The sequence below is a fragment of the Cottoperca gobio genome, chromosome 22, assembly GCF_900634415.1.
Source record: "Cottoperca gobio chromosome 22, fCotGob3.1, whole genome shotgun sequence".
NCBI lineage: Eukaryota > Metazoa > Chordata > Actinopteri > Perciformes > Bovichtidae > Cottoperca > Cottoperca gobio.
In genome coordinates this window covers 12,582,121-12,601,920 of record NC_041376.1, presented here as the reverse complement: position 1 = coordinate 12,601,920, position 19,800 = coordinate 12,582,121, and the positions used below count along the sequence as shown (strand labels likewise).

Sequence of the window (19,800 nt, the reverse complement as noted above, 5' to 3'; positions counted from 1 at the left end):
TTTGAAGTTATAAATCAATAAAAAAAAAAAGTGTAGCGATTGAATAAAAGTCATGACAAAAATCTACTTTACTAATCAAATTTATTGGAAAAATCTGCAATCATCATCGAACAAATTACAAAAATAACCAAACATAAATACCAGCTAACAAGACACCAAGATTACAACAAAATCATTCTGGGGAAACATCAATTGAAAATCAAAAAAGGGTCACAAATTTGACAAACAAGAATTACATTTCAGCTCTGAAACCTGCTGTAGCTTAGACTTAGATGGAGTAAAGCAAAGGAGATATTCAAATCCCATAGACGAAGAATAGCAGCACTTTGAGCAAGTGAAGTCAACAGGACAAACATTACATTGTTGCTTGAGTTTGTAAACAACCACTGTCCCACACAGCTCTGTGGCACTTATAGGTACTTCCCAATTACAATCACATGTACAACCTGGACTGGGAAGAGGGAAACAGACACTGCTGGTGCACTGAGTCGCCTTCTTCTCCTGCTTCAACCTCAACAGCATCAACTGTTTATCTTTCGCGGGAAAGTAACGGCTTTCAGCCTGCAGCATTAGAAGGTCGGGGGGGATAAAGTTGTACTACATTAGTGCAAAAGACGTGATTGAGAGGTAATTTGTACGACTTACATATATCTTTAGGTATTTACATACTGAACAGAATGTCACAAACTAATCATTAGATTTGCACTTTCTCACAATTGACTGTCAACTTAAAAGCTAATATTACATCACTTCTCCGGTCACCCGTCAGAAGTGACCTTGTGACGAGGTCACTCGGAAACCTCAAACCTTACCACAGTGCTCCGATAGCTCTTGAGCATGTAGAGGTTTAGATGTGTGTGATGAGCTCAGTACAAACACATAAATGAGATTCATTCCTGTCAGTCGTTTTAACGTCTTTGGCCAAACTTGGGAGCCCACTGTGCTCTTCAGGCATGGAAAACAAAAACTAGTTTCAAGCTCCCAACTGTGCTTAACACAAATTAAAAAAAAACATACTACTCAGAAGGTAAAGAGGCCAGGAATGCTTGAAAACCCCTGTTGTATAGCCGCTTGAGTTTGTTGCCAGGTGACTAACCTCTGCAGTCCCTCCTACCAGTCGGACCACATTCCAGAGGGATTTCCATCTCCAGCTGGACTACACAGTGGCCATCTACTAAAGAGGGCCTGGACAGAGTCGCTGCATTGGGAAATGTTAAGAGAATAAATACTCAAGAAATTGGCTGGTAGTGACTTTGTGATATAACATTAATTAGTCTGGCACACTTCCAACGCTCCTCAAAGTCATGTTGTCTCGGTTACAGTGTCTCACAAAAGACCTTCCGAATAAATACTTTTTACATTCGTCGATGAATCTGGTCCAAGAGAGAAGTGTCAAACAAAGACAAAAACATGGAAGGAAATATATATATATATATATATATGGAAAATCAATGGGTTTAACTGAGGATACACAGTATTCTAAGATCTGCTGGTGTTACTGCAGTACTTTATACCCAAAACTAATATTTCCTCAAAAGTACGATTTGTCACTAAACATAGAAATCTTATATATCAGTAGATTTCCCTGAGATGATTATGCTCAGGCCGGTTGTTTCAAATAAACCAAGTAAATAAACCAAGCTTTTAAAATCAGCAATGTTGGTCATATCATTGGCAAATAAAGAGGATGACCTCTAACAGAGAATCAAGTATAGTTTTGAGGCTCGTCGAAGGTGAGGTTTATCAAAGCATTTTGGTACTTCCTTAAATCTTCATATGCAGGTCTCCCACTGAGTGTACTCTAAGGGTGTTTAGTTCACAACACTGTGCTGGTGTGTAGTGCTCATAGTGCAGTAGTGTGTATGTTTGAACGTACAGGAGGCTGCACTTCTGTGTTTACAGTCTCACTTCCTCCCCTCTTGGTTTCATTGTGCGTGCAACACTCCAACACCTGTGTTTGTGGAGTCACAGCAGAAGTTCAGCACGAGTGTGTTTGTGTCACGCATCAGACCAAATATCCTGCTCGGACATCGTCTGGTGTCACAGCTGATCTCCTGACGCTCTCGCTGGGCCTCGGGCCGCCGCCACGTTTGGAGACGGAGTGGATTGTTCTCCAGTCTTGTGAGGCGGGAGGTCTGGAGGGCCGAACTCCAGATGAGGAGGACGCAGAGGCTGAGGACCTGGATGCTTCAAACTGCCTGCTGGGCTCCATGACTGTGTTAATGACTGGGGGGGGGGGGGGGGGGGGGGGGGGGAAATACGAACGTGTCATGAACAATATTCTAATAATTATATTTGTATTTATATTGTTTACAAAGGCTCAGGTTGACTCACCCTCAAGTTGTCGTTGAACTTTCCTGAGTTCTTTCAAGATAGATGTGATTTCCTGAAATACAGATGTCCAGTTTAGTGAAATCAAACAGCATTAAAAAAGGCACACATTTAACTTGAACATTGACAAACATAAGTCACAAACCTTGTTGGAGGTTTTGACAACAGGAACATCATTGTCAGAGTTAACCTTGGCATCAATGTTCTCCCAGATATCCATCCTGTCCTGGAACAGTACCCTGTGTGCACAATGCCAAATCCAGTTGTTAGAAAGTTTCTTACTGTGTTTCTTTAAAAAGGGACAATCCACATTTTTCTGTCTAGATAATCTGGATAACCAAAAGTGTGAGACCTTCATGAAGCGTTCTGCTCGTGGTTGAAATTGTAAAAAACAACAAATTGTGGCTACATCTCACAAGGGAAATATTTAAACAACAAGCGTTTTATCTGCATCTAATCAGAAGATTAGATCTCCGTCCTCTCAGGCTAAAGTTGCCAGTTCGACTATAAATCTTTGTGCCGACTCACTCAGCTACACTAGTTTAATAAGATTATTGGCTCAGTGCAGTCAGACAGGATCAGTACGCTTTTTCATCAAACCAGGATTAAGCAAAGGGAATAAAGGAAGTATAAGTACTTACTTAATTTTGTCAGCAAGTTGCTCAGTGTTTTCTCTGATGGCCGCTGTGATCTGAGACACTGGATTCAGCATCAGATTGTCCACAATGACCTGGAGAGAAAAAAATAAACTTTATAATGATCTGTTAAAGTGCTAACATCACAGAGGCTTGTGAAAAACGAGGTGTTTTTGTGTCCGACAGACCTCGTCTCTGCTCTGAGCTCGCTGCCTGGAGTTCTGTTCATGGTCACTGGAGCTCTGGCCAGCCTCCCTCGTAGATGTAGAACCAGGTGGGACTCTCTGGTAGTTTAATCCAGCCTCTGGAATACGATGAACCAGCTGCAACATAATCAGACTTCAGTGTTACTTTATAAAACAGGCAGAGAGACAGAGTTTCTTATGGCTGATGCGTTAAACAAGGCAAAGATATAAAACTATAGTATTACGATTTAGTGATTGAAGATAAAAACGACATGTTACATAACTGCAACAGATCTTCATAGCTAAAGTAGAACAATGTACTATACATAAGAATCAGCAACATATACACTGATGCAAACTTCCTCTTTCAACAAAAGAAAGTTGTTTGTGATATTGAGAAAAAAATAAAAAAATAAAATAAAAAGAGAATCGTCATGTCCCGTTATAGTCAGCTGATCAAACAGAGGTTTGATGTTTCATTGTGTAAGATTTAAGCGGAACAGCACGAAGAAGATTAGATTTGATGTACCTGTTCATGAGCAGTCACTGTGGAGACAGGTGCACTGCTCTCCACTCCGGGGTTTTGTGCCTCACCATCACCTGCCACGTCATGGATCTCTCTGGCTAAGATAGCCAGGTCTTTAGCCAGGTCTTGACTCAACCTAGCATGCAGGGAACATGAGTTAGAAAGTTGTCTGACAGGCATAAGATTTATCCTTATATTAACAGTATTCTACTGAATCTGACATCCTTGACCTCTTCATGCCCTTTAATGGAAAATGCAGTAAATACATGATTAAGGCTGCATGTGTGAAAAAAACCCTAATATTCCTTACCTTGCAATCTCAGAACTGTGGTTGGACCAATTGTGGAAGGTCTCTCCCTCATGGTTCTCCTCCTCAGAATCTCTGCTGCGGGGTTTCGGACGCAGAGCGACGACCGGCTGAGGCCGAGGCTGATTGCGAGGGCTGTGGGAAGCTGAGGAATGTTGGGAGCGTTTGTGTTTAGGAGTGCTCTGGTTTGAGTCGTACTCCTCATCTGAGGTAGAGGTATAGTCAGAGCCTTTCTGTCGTCTCCTGGAGCCTTGGCGTCGTGAATTGGTTTGAGTTACGGAGGATGAGGATAGAGAAGTTGGGAAAACAGAAGAGAAAGAGAGAAACCATCAAAGAATACGGAACCACCAAAGCATATTAGATGTAGTCACCAAAATCCTCCGCAGCACAAGAGACAGAAAAGTTGCTGTGGAAGTGCTCATTTATATATTCGCTAAATTTGATCTGAAAGATGTCTCAGATTTATTGATTTATTTTCAGATTTAAAATAATTTACAAACTGAAATGAGTACATGAGTTCCACAGCACAGGAGCAGACAGACAAAAACCTTTTTTGTTTCCTGGCTAAAATGATCATTTCCACCAGGCCCCAGAATCCTCATGGAGAACATTGTGCGAAGTTATCTAAGAAGGTGTTGTAGTATGAGTACCTTTTAACGCTCCAGTTTGCTCCTCTCCTCCTGCACCAGACCGAAGACGGGCAAAACTAATTTTAAGGTGAGGAAAATACCAAACTGTCAGAGCGCTACTTGCACTGGTCATTGCGCCACCACGAAAAAATGTAATGTTAGTGTTATTGATGTATGTGAAAGTCCAGAATCAATGCACCTCCCAAATAACCCTTTTATTAAAACAAAGCCTGCTGAAGTACAGAACCCAGGTGTTATTTCCTGAAACCTACATTATATAAACTGAGGACTATGAATGTATCAAACCAATTCACTACTGTGATTGATTAACAGACCATGTAACGCTTCAAATCCAGGCACAAAGTCATGTTTTTCCAACAATACTAGGTTTGACTAAGTGGTTATACCAGTAAAGATACTATAAACTCAATGAAACAATGTGCGAGTGTCTGTATTATACTCACTTGCTGTGCTTCCGGTATATTTGGCACTGCTTGAACGTCCTCGAGTGATTAGTGCCTTGTTGGGCGGTGCATTCTGCTGCCTTTCTACAGGCTTCGGCCCCGGAGTGGAGGCCCTCCGAGCTGAGCTGCCGGCAGACTCTGTGCTGCGGTTGGAGAATCCCGAGCTCTTGCCAGGCCACTGTGGTGCGGAAGACGCCTCAGTGTCGCTGGGGGTGTTGAACGAGCTTGTCCGCTTACGAGGCATCGCCAGCATATCCAGCCTGGAGAGTTTCTTGGTTTCCTGGGGCTGCTTAGCCGGGCCGTTGCCTGCCTCTTGGGCCACCCTGTCTGTCTCCGTGCCCTCGTTGTCTGAGGCTTCTCCCAGGCGAGCCCGGCGGAGCATGGACGCTCTGGTGGGTCTTGGGGCTGACAAGCTGTTGGCACGACTCAAGACCTGGGACACTCTTGAGGTTTTGCCGTCCTCCTTCTGAAGGGGCACTGTGTATTTCTTGCGGGTTTGGTAGTTGTTAGACTCCTGATCAGAGTACGGTAAGCTTTGAGGGTCGTCACTTAGGTCTGTGGAGCCACGTTTCCCGAAACTACGTCTCAGTCCAACCGGTCTCCTGACAGACACGGTCTTATTGTTGTCGTTTACTTCCGGAGAGTGCCGCTTTTCAGATGTAGTGGACTGGTAACTTGAGTCCTGACTAGCTATACTGGCTGAAGACCTCTCCCTATGGAGGCCACTAACAGAGGGTTTATTAGTCAGTACGTTTGGCCTGGTCTTATTGCTATGTTGGCTGACTGTGCTGGAGGTATCCACATCAGAGTCCGCAGAAAGAGAGTCCATTACTGAAGACGGTGTTTTTTCTGATTGTCCCGCTTGGAGTTTAGCCTCTAGAACAGCCAGAACATCCTCCGTGTCTTTGAGGTAGGAATGAGTGTCCTGATTATGGGCTCCCTGGAATGATTCGGAGTCTAGGCCTCTCTGAACAGACAGGCTAGAGATGTTGGGCAATCTGGCATTGCTAGGTCTCTCCTTGGTGAAGCTCTCTTGTCTGATTAATGGGGATACACTGCCCTCTCTGGACTCTGGACTCAGTCTCAGAGCAGGAGCCGACAAACTGGGTTTGACTTTTCCAGGGTCCTGGCTACCTTTCGGTTTGGTCAGGGTGGCTGTTGAGAAAGTTTTGGTTACACATTTTATTTCCGTGCTGGTGTTTGAGCCCCCACGTTGGGCCTCGGGCTCCTCAGACCCGATGTAGAATGATGTAGACTTGGATGACGGTCTGTTCTCCTTTTTCTTCTCTTCTGTGTCTGACAGCCGTTTCCTCCTTTGCTCTATGATAGAACCGTCATCAGACTTGCTGGCATCGCTCAGGCTGTCAGGCTCTACGTCGTCCTGCACCAATAACCTGTGAAGGCCATCCTGAGACCTGGGTACCAACACGCTAGTCTCACCTACATCAAATGTCGAATGCAGGTCATAATGAACATGAATGCTGGGAGTTGGAATGTCACTCTTCTGCCCCAGCGGTAACTGGGGCAGGACGCGGCGAGCTCTTGATCCATCGGAGTCGGTGCTGTCGTTGTGTCGGCTGAGCGCGGCCTTGCTGAGGATTGTACCTCGTGCTGAAGTGAAACAGTTTTAATGCATATTAACCACACATACTGAAACTGAATCATTCATATTCATCAGGGTGTCTCATTATCATTTCAAATAGACTCATGTCTCGTCAGGTGGCTTACCCCCTCCTGACAGCTCCATCTGGGAAGAGATGTCATAGAGGCCAGACGAAGGGCCAGATTCTGTGTAGCTGTCTGCCAAGCTGGCCCAGCAAGACATCCACTTAGGAGCCCCGTGTAACACTGCACCTGCTGCCTGGACCTGCATGAGATAACATACAACTTATTCAATATGTGATGAAACATTTTTAAGAAAAGTTTATACGATTTTCTTAGTAAACAAAGTTTATATGACAAACAACAGAAGATACCATACATCATCTGTTTCACGAGTATGTATTAGGGACGCACCGATCCAACTTTTTTAGTCTTGACACTAATACTTGGGCATCAGCCAATACCCAGCACCGATTCTATATAAAATCTTCAGGAATTAACAGGAATTACAATTTCAGTATATAAACATAGAATTGAATTGAATAGATCGGCCCTATTGCCACCGATACCCAATCCAGCTATTTTTGAGTAAGTATCGACCCGATATTCGATATCGGTGGATCCCTAATAAGTATGAAGTATAACTGTTATAAAGACATGTATTTTTTCCCCTTATATCTGGTTAGAAAGCAATGAAGAACCCAGAACCTGTGAGGAAAGATAAGGGAAATCTAGAAATCAAAGGAGATACACCAAAAAAACAAAAAAAGAAGGCAAATCAAGACATTGGATTAGCTATACAAATATTTATTAATCTATTCAATGATTGATCACACCCAGAGCAGGAAGGTTTACCTTTACCAGACTCTGTCCCTGTTCTGGAGCTGGCCTCACCTCCCCACAGCTACTCTGCCTACGCTGCTCTCTGCTCTCAACTAGAACAGGCCTAAAATCTGATGATGTTTCTGCTTCACTCTGGTTGGTTCGCTCTGGGCTCTCAAAAACACCAAACACCTGTCAGGAACAAATCAGTGCAAGTTGATGGGTTGAAGTGGGATTGCCAATGTCCATGGCTCATTTTGAATGTGACTTTCTCCCAAGAGACATAGGACACCGTTGAATTGCAAAGCAGACTCATTTCCTTTAAGCAACATGTTGTCATTATTAGCGCAATTTATAAAAAATTAAATGGAGAAAGAAACTTGCCTTGTCAATCTTGCCGCGTGCCTCTTCTATCTCTCTATCTTGAATATCTGCTTCAATGGTGTAGGTTCCCGCGTCACTCAAACTGTCCTCCTCTTCGTGCTTGGGGCCGACAAGGGGGCTCTTGACCTCCACACTCTGAGACGCCAGGGGCATCACAGGAGCCTGGAGGGGAACAGGCTGGTGGATAGGAGAGGAAGTCTGTGGCTGGTAGGGAGCTTTAGATGGAGAGGCACTAGGCTGGGATACGACCACTGTCTCTGTTTTAGCTGCAGTAGGGGGACTAGATGTCTTTTCTTCCCAGCTGGCAGAAGAGGACTGCTTTGCTTGTTTGAGAAGTTCTGCAGTAAAATCCAGGGCGAGTTTGGACCTCCGGCCCACACTGCTAAAGGACCTTACAGACGGAGAAGAGCGAGAGGAAAAGCTGTTGCTGATCTGGTTCTCTGTCTTCTCCCTTCGTAGAGAACCAGCTCTTTGAAAGGCTGTGGAAGCGGGGCCCTTCAGCGGGACAGTGTATCGTTGTGTTGGGGTAGTGGTGGAGGCTGGAGAGACTCGTTTCTCCCCAGATGGGCTTGCGCTCTTCCTCACCTTCTCCAGCTGGACCCTGAGGCCTGAGGGCTCGGGTGGAGATGTGTTATTGGTGAAGGACTGGGAGCGCTTCTTTCTTGGGCAATCATCAAAAAATTCAATGACAAAGGCTTGGTGAGGCTCAGCTTTGCCAAGACTGGATAGGGCCTGAGATTCTGGTGGAGAGGAGGACAAGGGCTCCTCAGAGTCAGGGGAGGCGAGGCGTTGTGGCGGTGAGGCTCTCAAGGGTTGTGGAGACACCTGGGACCCAATCTGAGGTTCTGATTGAAGGAAATCCCTCCCATTGATTGCAGGATCTCCTGAATCAACATGAGAGCCATCTTCACGGTGGTTTGCTGATGATGGAAAGACACCAAGTTAGCACATTATTTCAGTCAAAGCCAATATTGGTAAAAAAAACAAACAGACTTTGTAGTGACTCACCCTTGGTGATCTTCAGAAGTGAAGTGTCAACGTTTGTGCCATAAATGTCTTCAGCCTGTGACTTCCTCCTCGTCATGCTAGCATTGCTTTGGACCAGCCAATCAGCAACTTTGCTTTCTGCTGATATCACCTCTGTGGGTGTGGTGACGAGCTCTGTGGAAGGTAGCTTGTGCTGCTGGCGGAAAGAAAACTTGGTCACGTGGTCCTTGATCTTCATTTTACCTGGCATGCATTCATCAAATTCGATGGTGAAGGATGCGTGGCTTTGGACCACGGGAGGCGTGGGGGTAGAGGAGACAACCTCAGTGGGATCTGGTTTGTCCTTTGTCGGAACCTCGTGAACCTGTGACTCGGGTTTCTTGGCCGCTCGCTGAAATAATTCCTTTGTTGGGATCTCATAGTAGCTGGGCTCCCGGCGGTAGGAGAGGATGGCCTTGGCCTGACTGTCGGACAAAGAACCATTGACCTCATATCTGGACATGTCTTTAGCAGGCTCTGTTAGAAATGAAGAGTGGTGAGAGGCAATTATTAGTGATGATCTACATACTCTAATCCACTGAGTGATTAAATGACTCGAAAAATATATATTTTGGCATTACAAATAGAAATATCTGTATGTTTTTTGTTTCAGGTTCCTCTTCAAGCTCACAATTATAGATGAGTAACTTCAGAGGTACACAAAGCTAAGGAAACAAATTGAAATGGCTGGGATGTCATTGTCGGACAATCCCTGAAAGTGGGAGCCACAAAAAACACAAATATTCCAGGAGTTAGACTGAGAAAACAAATCTGCCAGTTGGTCTTTGGGTGCCAGTTGGATGTGGCCAAATATCACTTTAGGAGCTCAGAGTCCAGCGGAGGGTAGCTGAGCGGGAATAATCTGTTTCAGCCTGGGCACCATGAGGCAAACAATTACCCTTCCTCCCCCCTCCAGAAGCTTAGAGGGACATAATCCATCACGCAGGCAGACAGGCACTGCCCACTGGCCTGGCACGATGCAGCCTGGCCAACAGTCCACAACTGGTGGCCAGAGACCTGCTTTGGGCTTCACACCATCCATCTCTCAACACCCCACAAAAGGGCATAACATAGCAGTGCCATAGATAAACATGTCATTACAAATCAGGTTCTAATTCACAGATGTGGGAAGATCCAATGCAATTATAGTACACATAACTCTGCAGTATGAAATTACAATCTGCTTTAATGATATTAACACTTCAGTATAAATACTATAATTAATTCTGTGGTTAATTAAATAAAGACACTGACCTGGAGACTCCTGTTCTGGCAGCTTTCCACCTCTATTCTTGTATTTGTTTGCTGCTTCCTCATCCTCCCCCCACCAGGATGGTTGGCCATAGAGAGGAGTAGGCTTGGATATCGGAGAATCTGTGGCAGCTAACAGACAAACGCACAAACACACACTCTTAGGCACATGGATAAACTCAGGCAAGAAAGAGCCAAAACACAGAGCTGACTTTATACAGCGTTTATGTTAGTCACATGATAAAACAATGTTGTGTCTGAGGTTGGTCTTGCAACACCAACATGTTGCACACATTGGACATTGGAGCTCAGAAGGACAGTGTTGAAATACCTGTAGCCTTTGGGCTTTTTAAAATTCTGCCACATTACTATGACACAGAGAGAGTAGTGAGGGTCCAACTGTGATTCAAACTGTATCACGCAAACCACCAAAACATAATCCTTCTCGTGCAAATCGGGACAAACGTAATCCTAATCTTCAAAGATAAAAACTATATAATACATATACGAAACGACTGCATCTAAAGTGAGGCTTCTTGTAGATGGGGACACTCGTTGTTTGCACATTAACCTTTGTATATAATGAGGGTTATTTTCTCTGATGCAGTTTGTGAACTGATGTTTAGCCGCTGTCTCCACACATGCCAGCCAGCCTATAAAACACTAATCAGATCATCTAGAAGCTGCTTTTCGGCCTGATACATGGGCTAAACAAGCTCTCTGGATTTTAATGTGAAGGCTTCACAATTCTAAGCATCAACAGCACTTCGCCACTGTTGCCTTGGACACGCACATCAAGACATCAACACGGAGACGAGAAGCAGAGGGACATGTTACTAATTCCTTTCCCCTTACCCAATACTCTACTTATAGCCAAAGAATATATGAGTGAGTGCCACAACTCAAGAGGACTGAGCACAGTGCAGCTTTTAGGGACATAATAAGCATAAATTAAAAAGCAGACCTAGAATAACATAAGAAATACAAGTTAGGCAAATCTGCCAAAATCCTATTACATTTCTGTCCTGAATATGTGGCGACATGAAAAGTTTTAAATCCTTAACAGCTACTAGATTCAGCCCCAAACAAATATTGTTTACATTAAATGGAGTATTTCTCTATGATAGCTCATTTTTTGGGTCATCTTAGTACTGAAAGATGGACAAGATAGTAAGTAAGCAATCGGTTAAAAAGGGGATTAAGCATTAGGACATTTTAAATCATGTAGTGCTGATGTGTACAGTATCAGGGAAAATGTCCATTGTGTGTCCCTTTAGTAAAAACTAAATAGCCTCGGGCCCTGGCAGAGTAAAGCAGGCCTAACTTAGTCATACACTGTACAAGTGAAGTGTCCTGCCCTAAAGACAGCTGGAGGATTGGACACACTCCACATTCTGTACAGCTGCGCAGGGAAACAAGCACGGGCACAGAGAAAGATACAACTCTCGCAGCTCTCTATAAGTGACAGAATTGTACAAAGAAAACCTAAAAACTAATTGAAACATCAAATACAGAACAAAGTAAAACAAACATTATATCAAGGTCTCCAGTCAAATACATTCAGCCAAAGAGAATCTATTTGCATGAAGTCAACAGAGTTATGCTCAGTCTGGTTGTGCAGCTCAGGGCAGGACTCTTTATTTATCATGGTGAGGAAAGTATGAGTGGACTTTTCCACAATGTATACTTGTGTTACACAAGTGCAGCTTTGTTTTCTGTAACATACTATGAACTCCTGTCCTTATCTTCTTGTGTCTAGCAAGACAGAGGATGCTATATTTGTTATCTCATTGGTGGACTGGGTCACAACAACACAGGGCAAGGCTGCTATCACACTGCAGACGGTGACTGTTTCAGTGAGCGTGTTCAACAAAGAGTTAGCAGTCACAGGTTTACAGGATCACTGTGGTTAGCTCATCGTTGCACGAGATACAACCGCACTCCCTCCTTGAGAGAATTCTTACGAAATATTTTCCAAAGTTCTGCAGTTCAACGACTTATTTGTAAGGCACTCTATGGGATATGACCTTAGAGCTGGAAACGTCCTATTTTAAGCACCAGTGGTAGTTTTCCCTAGAAGCTTTTGGAGCAGAAAGCACCAGAATTGCAAAATCAACAGTAGCTGGAATAGGTTTTGTCTGTGTGAATGAGCTTCATTCACAAAGTGCTTCGCTTGAACTAACAATTCTTTGACTGTTCCACTGTTGCCGATACTGTACAACAGGATTTACTCAGTGTGGCGCAGGGCAGAGAGGGCATGCATGACAGCAACTGGAAGTACAAGCGGCAACAAACCCACCACCAGCTTACATGGACAGAAGTGCCAACTTGGCACCATAAACCCGCACACCTTTCTAATTCTTCTATGACACGTGTTGAACCATCACTGGTGTGTTGGGCAGCACCCGGCATCTCGTCAGCGGTCAGGAATGGCTGACAGAGATAAGACTGCTTGTCCTTAACTCTTCACCCCTGCGCTTGTCTGGCAAGCTCTCATTCTGCCAACTCTGGGATGTCAAGATCTAGGACTTTACTGACACCAGAGGATTGTAGCCTCTCCGCTCACATGGCAGCCTAATCTCACACCAGGGAAGCTCTTAATAAAAGCATCACAGACGTCTTATTGAGTGATCTACAGCCAAAGCCATACATCACATGGAGACGCACAGACTTCCTCTTCCTCGCGTGTGTAAACATGGTATTCAAATGTAGAACATTTTCCCCTCCGGTAACAATAACGATAACCCTACTTCTGTATTCATAAGCGCTTGCTCCTATTTGCTATGATGGAGTATTGTTGTTTACCTGTGAGAGACTGAGCTCTTCGCTCAGCCCTGTCCTGCAGTTTGGAAACAGAGCTTTTGCTCTTCTCTGAGCTCTGGAGCTGCTGTTTTTCCTTCACCTTGGCCTGCAGGGCTTTTATACTAAGCTGCAACTGGCTGGTGTACTTCTCGTGCTGCACAAAGAGACAGGAAGCAGGATGTGAGAAACCTTCTGCCAACAATCGGTACAGATGTAACTGTCCTCAGACATACAGAGTATTAGGAAGAATATCCAACAGGGACTCCTGCTCAGGGTTAGCTCCTATTTCTCATTGTTAACAATGGATACCACACATTTACATTTACAAACCAAAATGCCAGATCAATGGGAAATTGTTTTTATGGAATTGGCTTTTTAAACTCTATTCAACATTTTGGGGCATCTTTCATCGGCTCTAGCTGTAGCTAACAGTTAGCTGGGTTGTGTTTGTTAAGGTGAGGCAGCACATTGAGTTATACAGATGACACAGTGCAGACTCTGCCCATTTACAGTAAGCAAAGATACTGTCTCTTCAAACACTCCAATACCAGTTATCCAATCAAAGCTCATCAAGGTGACTAACTGTTGGCACAGGAACCTGAACAACTATGTTCACACACACACACACACACACACACACACACACACACACACACACACACACACACACACACACACACACACACACACACACACACACACACACACACACACACACACACACACACACACACACACACACACACACGTTACATCACATTTCAAGGGAAAAGCTGCATATTGTGTTGTTTAGTTCATTCATTTGTATTCCTGATATTTCATTGGCGAAGTGATAATTGAAAAATAATCAACAGATTAATTGAATATGAAAGTAATAGAAGAGCGTTCCGCTTTATCATTATCAACAAGGTTGAGACTGTCAGTATTACTTACTTTAAGAGCTTCCTCTGGGACCTTGTGTTGACTCCTCTCCAGGATATATACATGAGCATGTGAGGGGAAGTTAAAGTACTCAAACATATCTACATTTTTGAGTGACAATAGGTCTATTAATATACAGTATATATTCACAGTTGGCACAGGGACTTTAAAGAAGAAAAAAAAACGTACAAAAAGTACAAACTCAGAATACATCTCTGCTACATAAAGGATGGTGCATGAGCAGTTACTGTAATACTCTTTTACTGCATATTATTTCAAGCTTTGCTTTCCCCTTGCCCCCTAAGGAGGTCAAAAGGACCTTCCTCTACCGCTTGCAAGAAGTAGGAAATCAGATAAGCAGGACCGACCTGTTGCAATTCAAATAAGCTGATATCTCCCGCGACCCGCACCTTGAAATGTGCAACATCACATGCCACACACTGGTCACAAACATTCCTTGATGTCTCCACAGTTTGAACAACATTCCCCCACATGTTATTTTACTATGTTTCAACATTCATGAGTTGTGTGCTCTGGGGGTCAAAGGGTGCCGGAGATTTTCTGTGCACAGTTGACCATAATCTAAAACCCCTGACTGAAAAACCACAGAGGATTAACATGCCGATGGAGCGAAAGACCACAGAGGGAAAATAAAATGTAAAATATTTGTGACTGAAACAGCTGCCGGCCACTGGCTCTTTAGAGTGTGAGCTGCTAATCAACAACTTCAACTGCTCCAACAGAAGAAAAGAAACTCGCTATTACATACATAACACAGTTAAGACAAACATTTGACTAAAACTTCAATGAATAATAAAGAAAAAGGATATCATAACCAAAACGGATGACATCAGAGAGCTTGAGGATGATGTACGTCTGGTCTGGGATTCTTAGGTCATTCACAAATGTCTGCAAAATAAAGACAACAACTTTCACTGGTTATTAATTAAGGTAAATGTGTTGACTCACAGGTAATTCCTTGTGTTACGCACACAGATACTGTAAGGTGCTTTGCAATTGGCCCCTTTCCCCCATTGAAAGTTAATCCACGAGCACATTAAAACTCTGATGAGATTATGTTGTTATGCAATGACTGTCTCGGCTTTTGTATAATGCTTAATGGCCAGGTGGAGCTAAATACATGCAACAGTGCTTGAATTTGTTGATCAATTAGGCTATCTTGTGCCTAAACTAACAACTGGTGAGACAGGGATTCCAGAGTTAATCATCAGAAGAGAATGGAGGAGCACATTTTATTCTATACAGACAAAGATAATTGGGGGAAAACACAGCAATGGTGGATTTCAGTTTCAGGTCCTTTCGCTGTTCTGCTCTGATTAGTTTGGCTGCAGTTACTAAGGCCAAAAGAAACACTCTCTGAGAACAATGAAGGGTTTCTCTCACTGCTCAACTCTGGATTTCATTGGGATAATGGTGCAGTGAAGTGGCAACAGAGCGGTGAAGGGAGAGCGGAGGGGGTTAGAGAGAGATAGAAAGAATGGGAGGAAAAAAAGGGGGTCCAGGCCAGCAGGAAAACCCAGTCTCCCGATTACCAACCGCCCCCGTCTCTGGCACACAGAGAGGTATTTTGTGCTCTGGGATATTGTTGTGGACGCGAGTCTTTAGGGACAGTGACTGGCTCCTTTATCGCAGGTAGTCTGACACTACAGACGGACTCACTCACCCCGTTCAAGCTGCCCAGGTCCTTCACCATGTGCTCGTCCGTGTTCTGGTCGTAGTTGATCACAGCGTGCTGTTTATCCACACTGCGAGACTGCAACCAAAGTAAAGCAAAACGTCATTAGAGATGAAACAATTAGTCCAACAATGCTTAATCGTTTAAGTCATTTTTCAAGCTAAAGCACCAAACAATCTCCATTTCTCCACTGCAGGAATTTACTACTTTACTTACGACAAATCAGCTTTTTTTTTTTACATTCTATTGAGTAAATTTTAGATTAATCAAGCAAATAATTGGTAAATTAATGGATAAAGGAAATAACCGTTATATGATACTAAATCATGACCAGTGAGTTGATGAAAATGTAACATTTGAGCAGTCAGATCCCTTCCATACACGTCAAATAACCCTTAAAAATGGCAGTAGATTACACTAATAGATGGTCCTCGTCTACAAAACTCTGCCTGCGTAGCTCAAGTTTGTGTGCACACCGTCTACCTGCAATTCAGAAGAGGAAAAAAAAAAGTGATTCAGCCTGACGCACGCTCTCTTCTCTACTCATTAAGCGCTCTGGGCCTCCTCGTCACGAGAAGCACAAAGATTGAGGTGCCTGCAAAATGACCACGATGGTCCATTTGTAGGTTTGAAATAAACTCTTTCACACAATCGACTAACTGGAACAAACAGCATTCACAGGCTGTATGTATGTACCGCCTGTATTGGCCTCATCACTCAGTGGACTTCCGAATATTATCTTGTTAATATTGTACTGTATTTAATCAGGTTAACTGTGCAGCAGCTCTAAGAATGACCCTTAGCTTCACTTTGCACCTCTTATCACAGAGAAAATGTTTGCTCTGGTGCTAGGAAACAATAACTATAGCGCTGAACTCGGCAAAATGCAGACATTACCACATTTAGGAGGCATAAGGTCTAATTGCTGGTCATGAAGATACAGACATTGATCAGACACCAGTTGGCATGGAAAGTCCAAACATTCAGGTCGAGGCTCTCGGCTATGCTGTGTCATATGACTTAATCTACACTCAAGCTCTGCTTTTCACGCTAAACAGGATTCTGTTACATTCAACTGTGGTTTCAAAAGTAAAAATGCATTGAGCTAAGAACAGAGAAACAAAAAGATTAAAGGGTTAAAAGACATTTTGGCAGAACATCTGACTGTGTGCCAAGTCAGGAAGCAGTCCTGAGCAGTTAAGCAGAGCAATAGAAAAGTCTGCATCATTTCAGACTGGGAGAAGCTGAGGTTTTTTCTTGGATCCGGTGACGCCTAAATGTGGACAAGAGCAACTTGGTCTGTGGTTGGCAGAGTTTTTTCTGAGCATAACGTACTGACTAAGAAAATGTATAAACAACTGCTTCTGAGGCAACATTCCTCTTTCTCTGGGATAAATGCAAAGTGAGGACAAAATGAGAGGGAGAGTATTATACAAAAACCACAAAAGAAATTGTGTTTATAACAGACGCAGCATGGAAAAACAACACAGTGGAATGCTTTAGCTGCGTTTTAAGTCATTGTTTGAAAGACCGTCAGGGGCAACTTTGTGTGGAAGCACCGTTACCAGGTTACACATGCACCCACGCCAAGCATGTACAGAGCCTCCCGCTGGTGTTTCACATATTCCTGTGACTAGCTGTCCCGTCAGACATCAGTGAAGAGTAATGAAACTCATTTTTGACAGGCTACTGTGAAAACCCATTAGAGATGATATGAAACTCAGCTGGTGTTTGCCGTGTAAACACAAGCTTCTCTACAATGCCAAAGCGAGCTACACATGTCGCCTTTCACTTGAGCTCCAAAACATACAAAGTCACACACCTGCAGCATTAACTCGCAGTCGTCCCTGCCAACAAAGATCATCTCCCGTGGCAACCGATGGCGTGTGCCAGAGCTGCTGACCAGGAACCATGATGTCACACTCATGTTTGGGCCACGAGTCAGGATCCTCTTAGCATTCTGGGAAAAGACAACAATACAAATATTCAAAAGACAGAATGACAGTCAAAGTAACCTGAGAGTTGAATGAACGACTTTCAGGAGGCACGATCAAAAGTCAACACCTGAGTCTATGAACAATGTCCTATTGAAAAAAGCTGCTCTTTTGAAAGCATGCATGGGGGAGTTACCACCTCACCTGAGTTAGACCTGTTCACCAAACGAATTCCGGTCTGACTCTTAAATAAATTAAATAACCACTAGGAAAATCTTTTGTACGCTAGTGAGTCAGACAGGTTAGGGACAGACAGGTTTCCATGTGACACTTGAGGATGTTCAGCATGTTCACACCACTCACAAATGCCGTAAGTAAGAAGCAGGTATAATAAACTCCTGTTGTCTGTTTCATAAAGCATGCTGGGAAATCCGTTGCAAAGTGGCGCCTGTGGGAAACGTTAGCCAACGACTTAAACTCCCAGTGCTCAGGTCTTTACTTCCTGTAACCTTGGCTTACTAAACATACTGCCTGAGGAATGTTAGCCAGAAATAGTGTTTAAAACTTAACTTACAAGTTATGTATTGTGTCGTAATGGCAGCAGTAATGCTGTTTTAAACTACACCGCGGACGGGTTGAACCCGTCGTTGACAGCACAGGTTGACAGTGAGGTTGTTTCGCTAACGTTCGTGAGCTTTTCTCCAATGATTTGCTCCCAACAACGTACCTTTACCGCCTTCTCCGTCTTACTCCTAAGTGAAGCCAGTGTTTAATGTCGTACCGCAGATGAATTTCGACGACCGACATGTACAACAAGAGCACCAGGTAAGACTCGACAGGTAAATTTTGATCGCACCCTCTTCTTCCTCTGGGAATGACAACCGGGCGAAACTCTCCGACGCCTCTCCTGCCGACACGGTGACGTCGCTTGACAAGTCCATCAAACGCTCTACGAGTTTGAGCTGAGAGGTGCAGAGAGAGGAGCTCTCACTCCGCGTGTGTACCGGGGGCGGAACAAAAGGTAGCGACGTCCTCCAGTAGCACATTTAGCATTTTTAAATATTAGTATTGTTTAAAAGTAGTATTATTTATCGTATTTTATATGCACAATTAAAACAGAAAAAGCAATAACTTTGTATATAATTAATTGTTTTGTGACAACAGAACTACATGTAAACTTGTTTTTAAGTTTAGTTTACTTTAGTTTGGTTTGTTTGGGGCATTTGACAGTATAAATATAGAATCAATATATTATATCCTTGACCTTTACTAAAGTGGCAAATACACACAAAGTCCTGTATTTAAAATATATATATATATATATTTACTTAGGTAAAAAAAGAAAAACAAGGATTACGAACCAAAGATATATCTGCCAATATTAGCTTATTACAGACTGTACCTGTATGTCTTCCGATAAGTAACGCCCAAATATGTTCGAGATCAAGTAGAAACACTGTCTCCATTACATAGCTTGTCCCACAGAAAGAACTGGCAAGTTCATTTTTTAACTGTAAAATGTCATGCTCAGTATGTACCTTGGCACTAAGTTTGTAAAATAAAATTGCATGTTCAAAGCGCGTAAGGATAGGGACCATTTTTGCAGACCGGGCTAGCATGTGTAACCATCGATTCATTGTCTGCATAGACGATCTTCGACTGTGCACGGCCATAGAGCTTTGTTTATCTTGTGTCTCACGCTGGCTCAGTCGAGACAACAGAGGGGAAAATATGTCAGCTTAAAGTAAAAGAAAAGTAATGCTTTTATGTGGCAACGAGCTAAAATAGTATCTTAAACTGCTGCGTCAGAGAATAGACTGGATTTGAGATTCAAATAATGATGATTTATTGTTGTTGAAAAGTGTGTAAGAGCGTTTAAGCCTCCAGTAATTACATTCAATTAAAATATTATTTGCCAAATTAAATTCAACATGCAGTACGCAGTCTATATCATCATTTGCGTTCAATTATAATCAAACAAAACATCTGGTGATTATGTGTGTGGATATGGAATATTAATCCATCGGAAATACTTTTTACATACGCCCAATACCCGCTAGATGGCGCTCTAGTTCCAATTTAAAGTACTGATCTCAAGCAAAACTTCTATTCTTTCTCAGAAAATGTATTCAGTTAAGCCTCAAAGTCAAAATGTTTTCCTGGGTTTATATTATATACAACCCATCATCACTCAGTTACTCTTGGTAGCATGTAAAAAGAAGGATAATAATTCCATGTAGTCAGTATCCATGTGAGGAAAGGCATCTCTTCAATGTGTTAAAATA

At 43.1% G+C, this 19,800-nt stretch overlaps 2 protein-coding genes across 5 annotated transcripts in view; both read right to left on the bottom strand.

Annotated features, from left to right (window-relative positions):
• Window positions 1–64: 64 nt before the first annotated feature.
• cep170ba (centrosomal protein 170Ba) lies at window positions 65–18,448 on the bottom strand. Of its 4 annotated transcripts, none has more exons than XM_029460172.1 (19): window positions 18,243–18,448; window positions 17,404–17,541; window positions 15,570–15,659; window positions 14,716–14,794; window positions 13,898–13,956; window positions 12,968–13,118; window positions 10,166–10,294; window positions 8,894–9,388; window positions 7,886–8,805; window positions 7,535–7,693; window positions 6,806–6,944; window positions 5,078–6,688; window positions 3,988–4,234; window positions 3,681–3,813; window positions 3,155–3,289; window positions 2,973–3,061; window positions 2,477–2,570; window positions 2,335–2,386; window positions 65–2,226 (listed from the first exon to the last, which is right to left on the bottom strand). In XM_029460172.1, the coding sequence occupies exons 2-19, from the start codon at window positions 17,506–17,508 to the stop codon at window positions 2,006–2,008; spliced, it is 4,908 nt and encodes a 1,635-aa protein (XP_029316032.1). In that variant the 5' UTR covers window positions 17,509–17,541; window positions 18,243–18,448; the 3' UTR covers window positions 65–2,005. The 4 variants fall into 4 exon arrangements, with proteins under 4 accessions (XP_029316032.1, XP_029316034.1, XP_029316033.1 ...); XM_029460174.1 differs by having other exon boundaries at window positions 7,574–7,693; XM_029460173.1 differs by lacking the exon at window positions 18,243–18,448 and adding an exon at window positions 17,720–17,842.
• The window catches only part of akt1 (v-akt murine thymoma viral oncogene homolog 1), a 29,920-nt gene continuing 27,653 nt past the window's right edge, over window positions 17,534–19,800 (bottom strand). The window contains exons 12-13 of the mRNA XM_029461195.1: window positions 18,372–18,477; window positions 17,534–17,541 (exon numbers count right to left, since the gene is read on the bottom strand). Of these exons, the coding sequence (XP_029317055.1) occupies window positions 17,534–17,541; window positions 18,372–18,477 (114 nt within the window). The remainder of the gene's footprint in view (window positions 17,542–18,371; window positions 18,478–19,800) is intronic.

Excerpts from the sequence above, each read along its gene's own strand:
- cep170ba (XM_029460172.1), bottom strand. The coding sequence starts at position 17,508 with ATGAGTGTGACATCATGGTTCCTGGTCAGCAGCTCTGGCACACGCCAT. Across the intron at positions 9,389-10,165 it reads GCCAGAACAGGAGTCTCCAG|AGCCTGCTAAAGACATGTCC; the intron begins GTCAGTGTCTTT and ends CATTTCTAACAG. Across the intron at positions 3,814-3,987 it reads CACAGTTCTGAGATTGCAAG|GTTGAGTCAAGACCTGGCTA; the intron begins GTAAGGAATATT and ends CCTGCATGCTAG.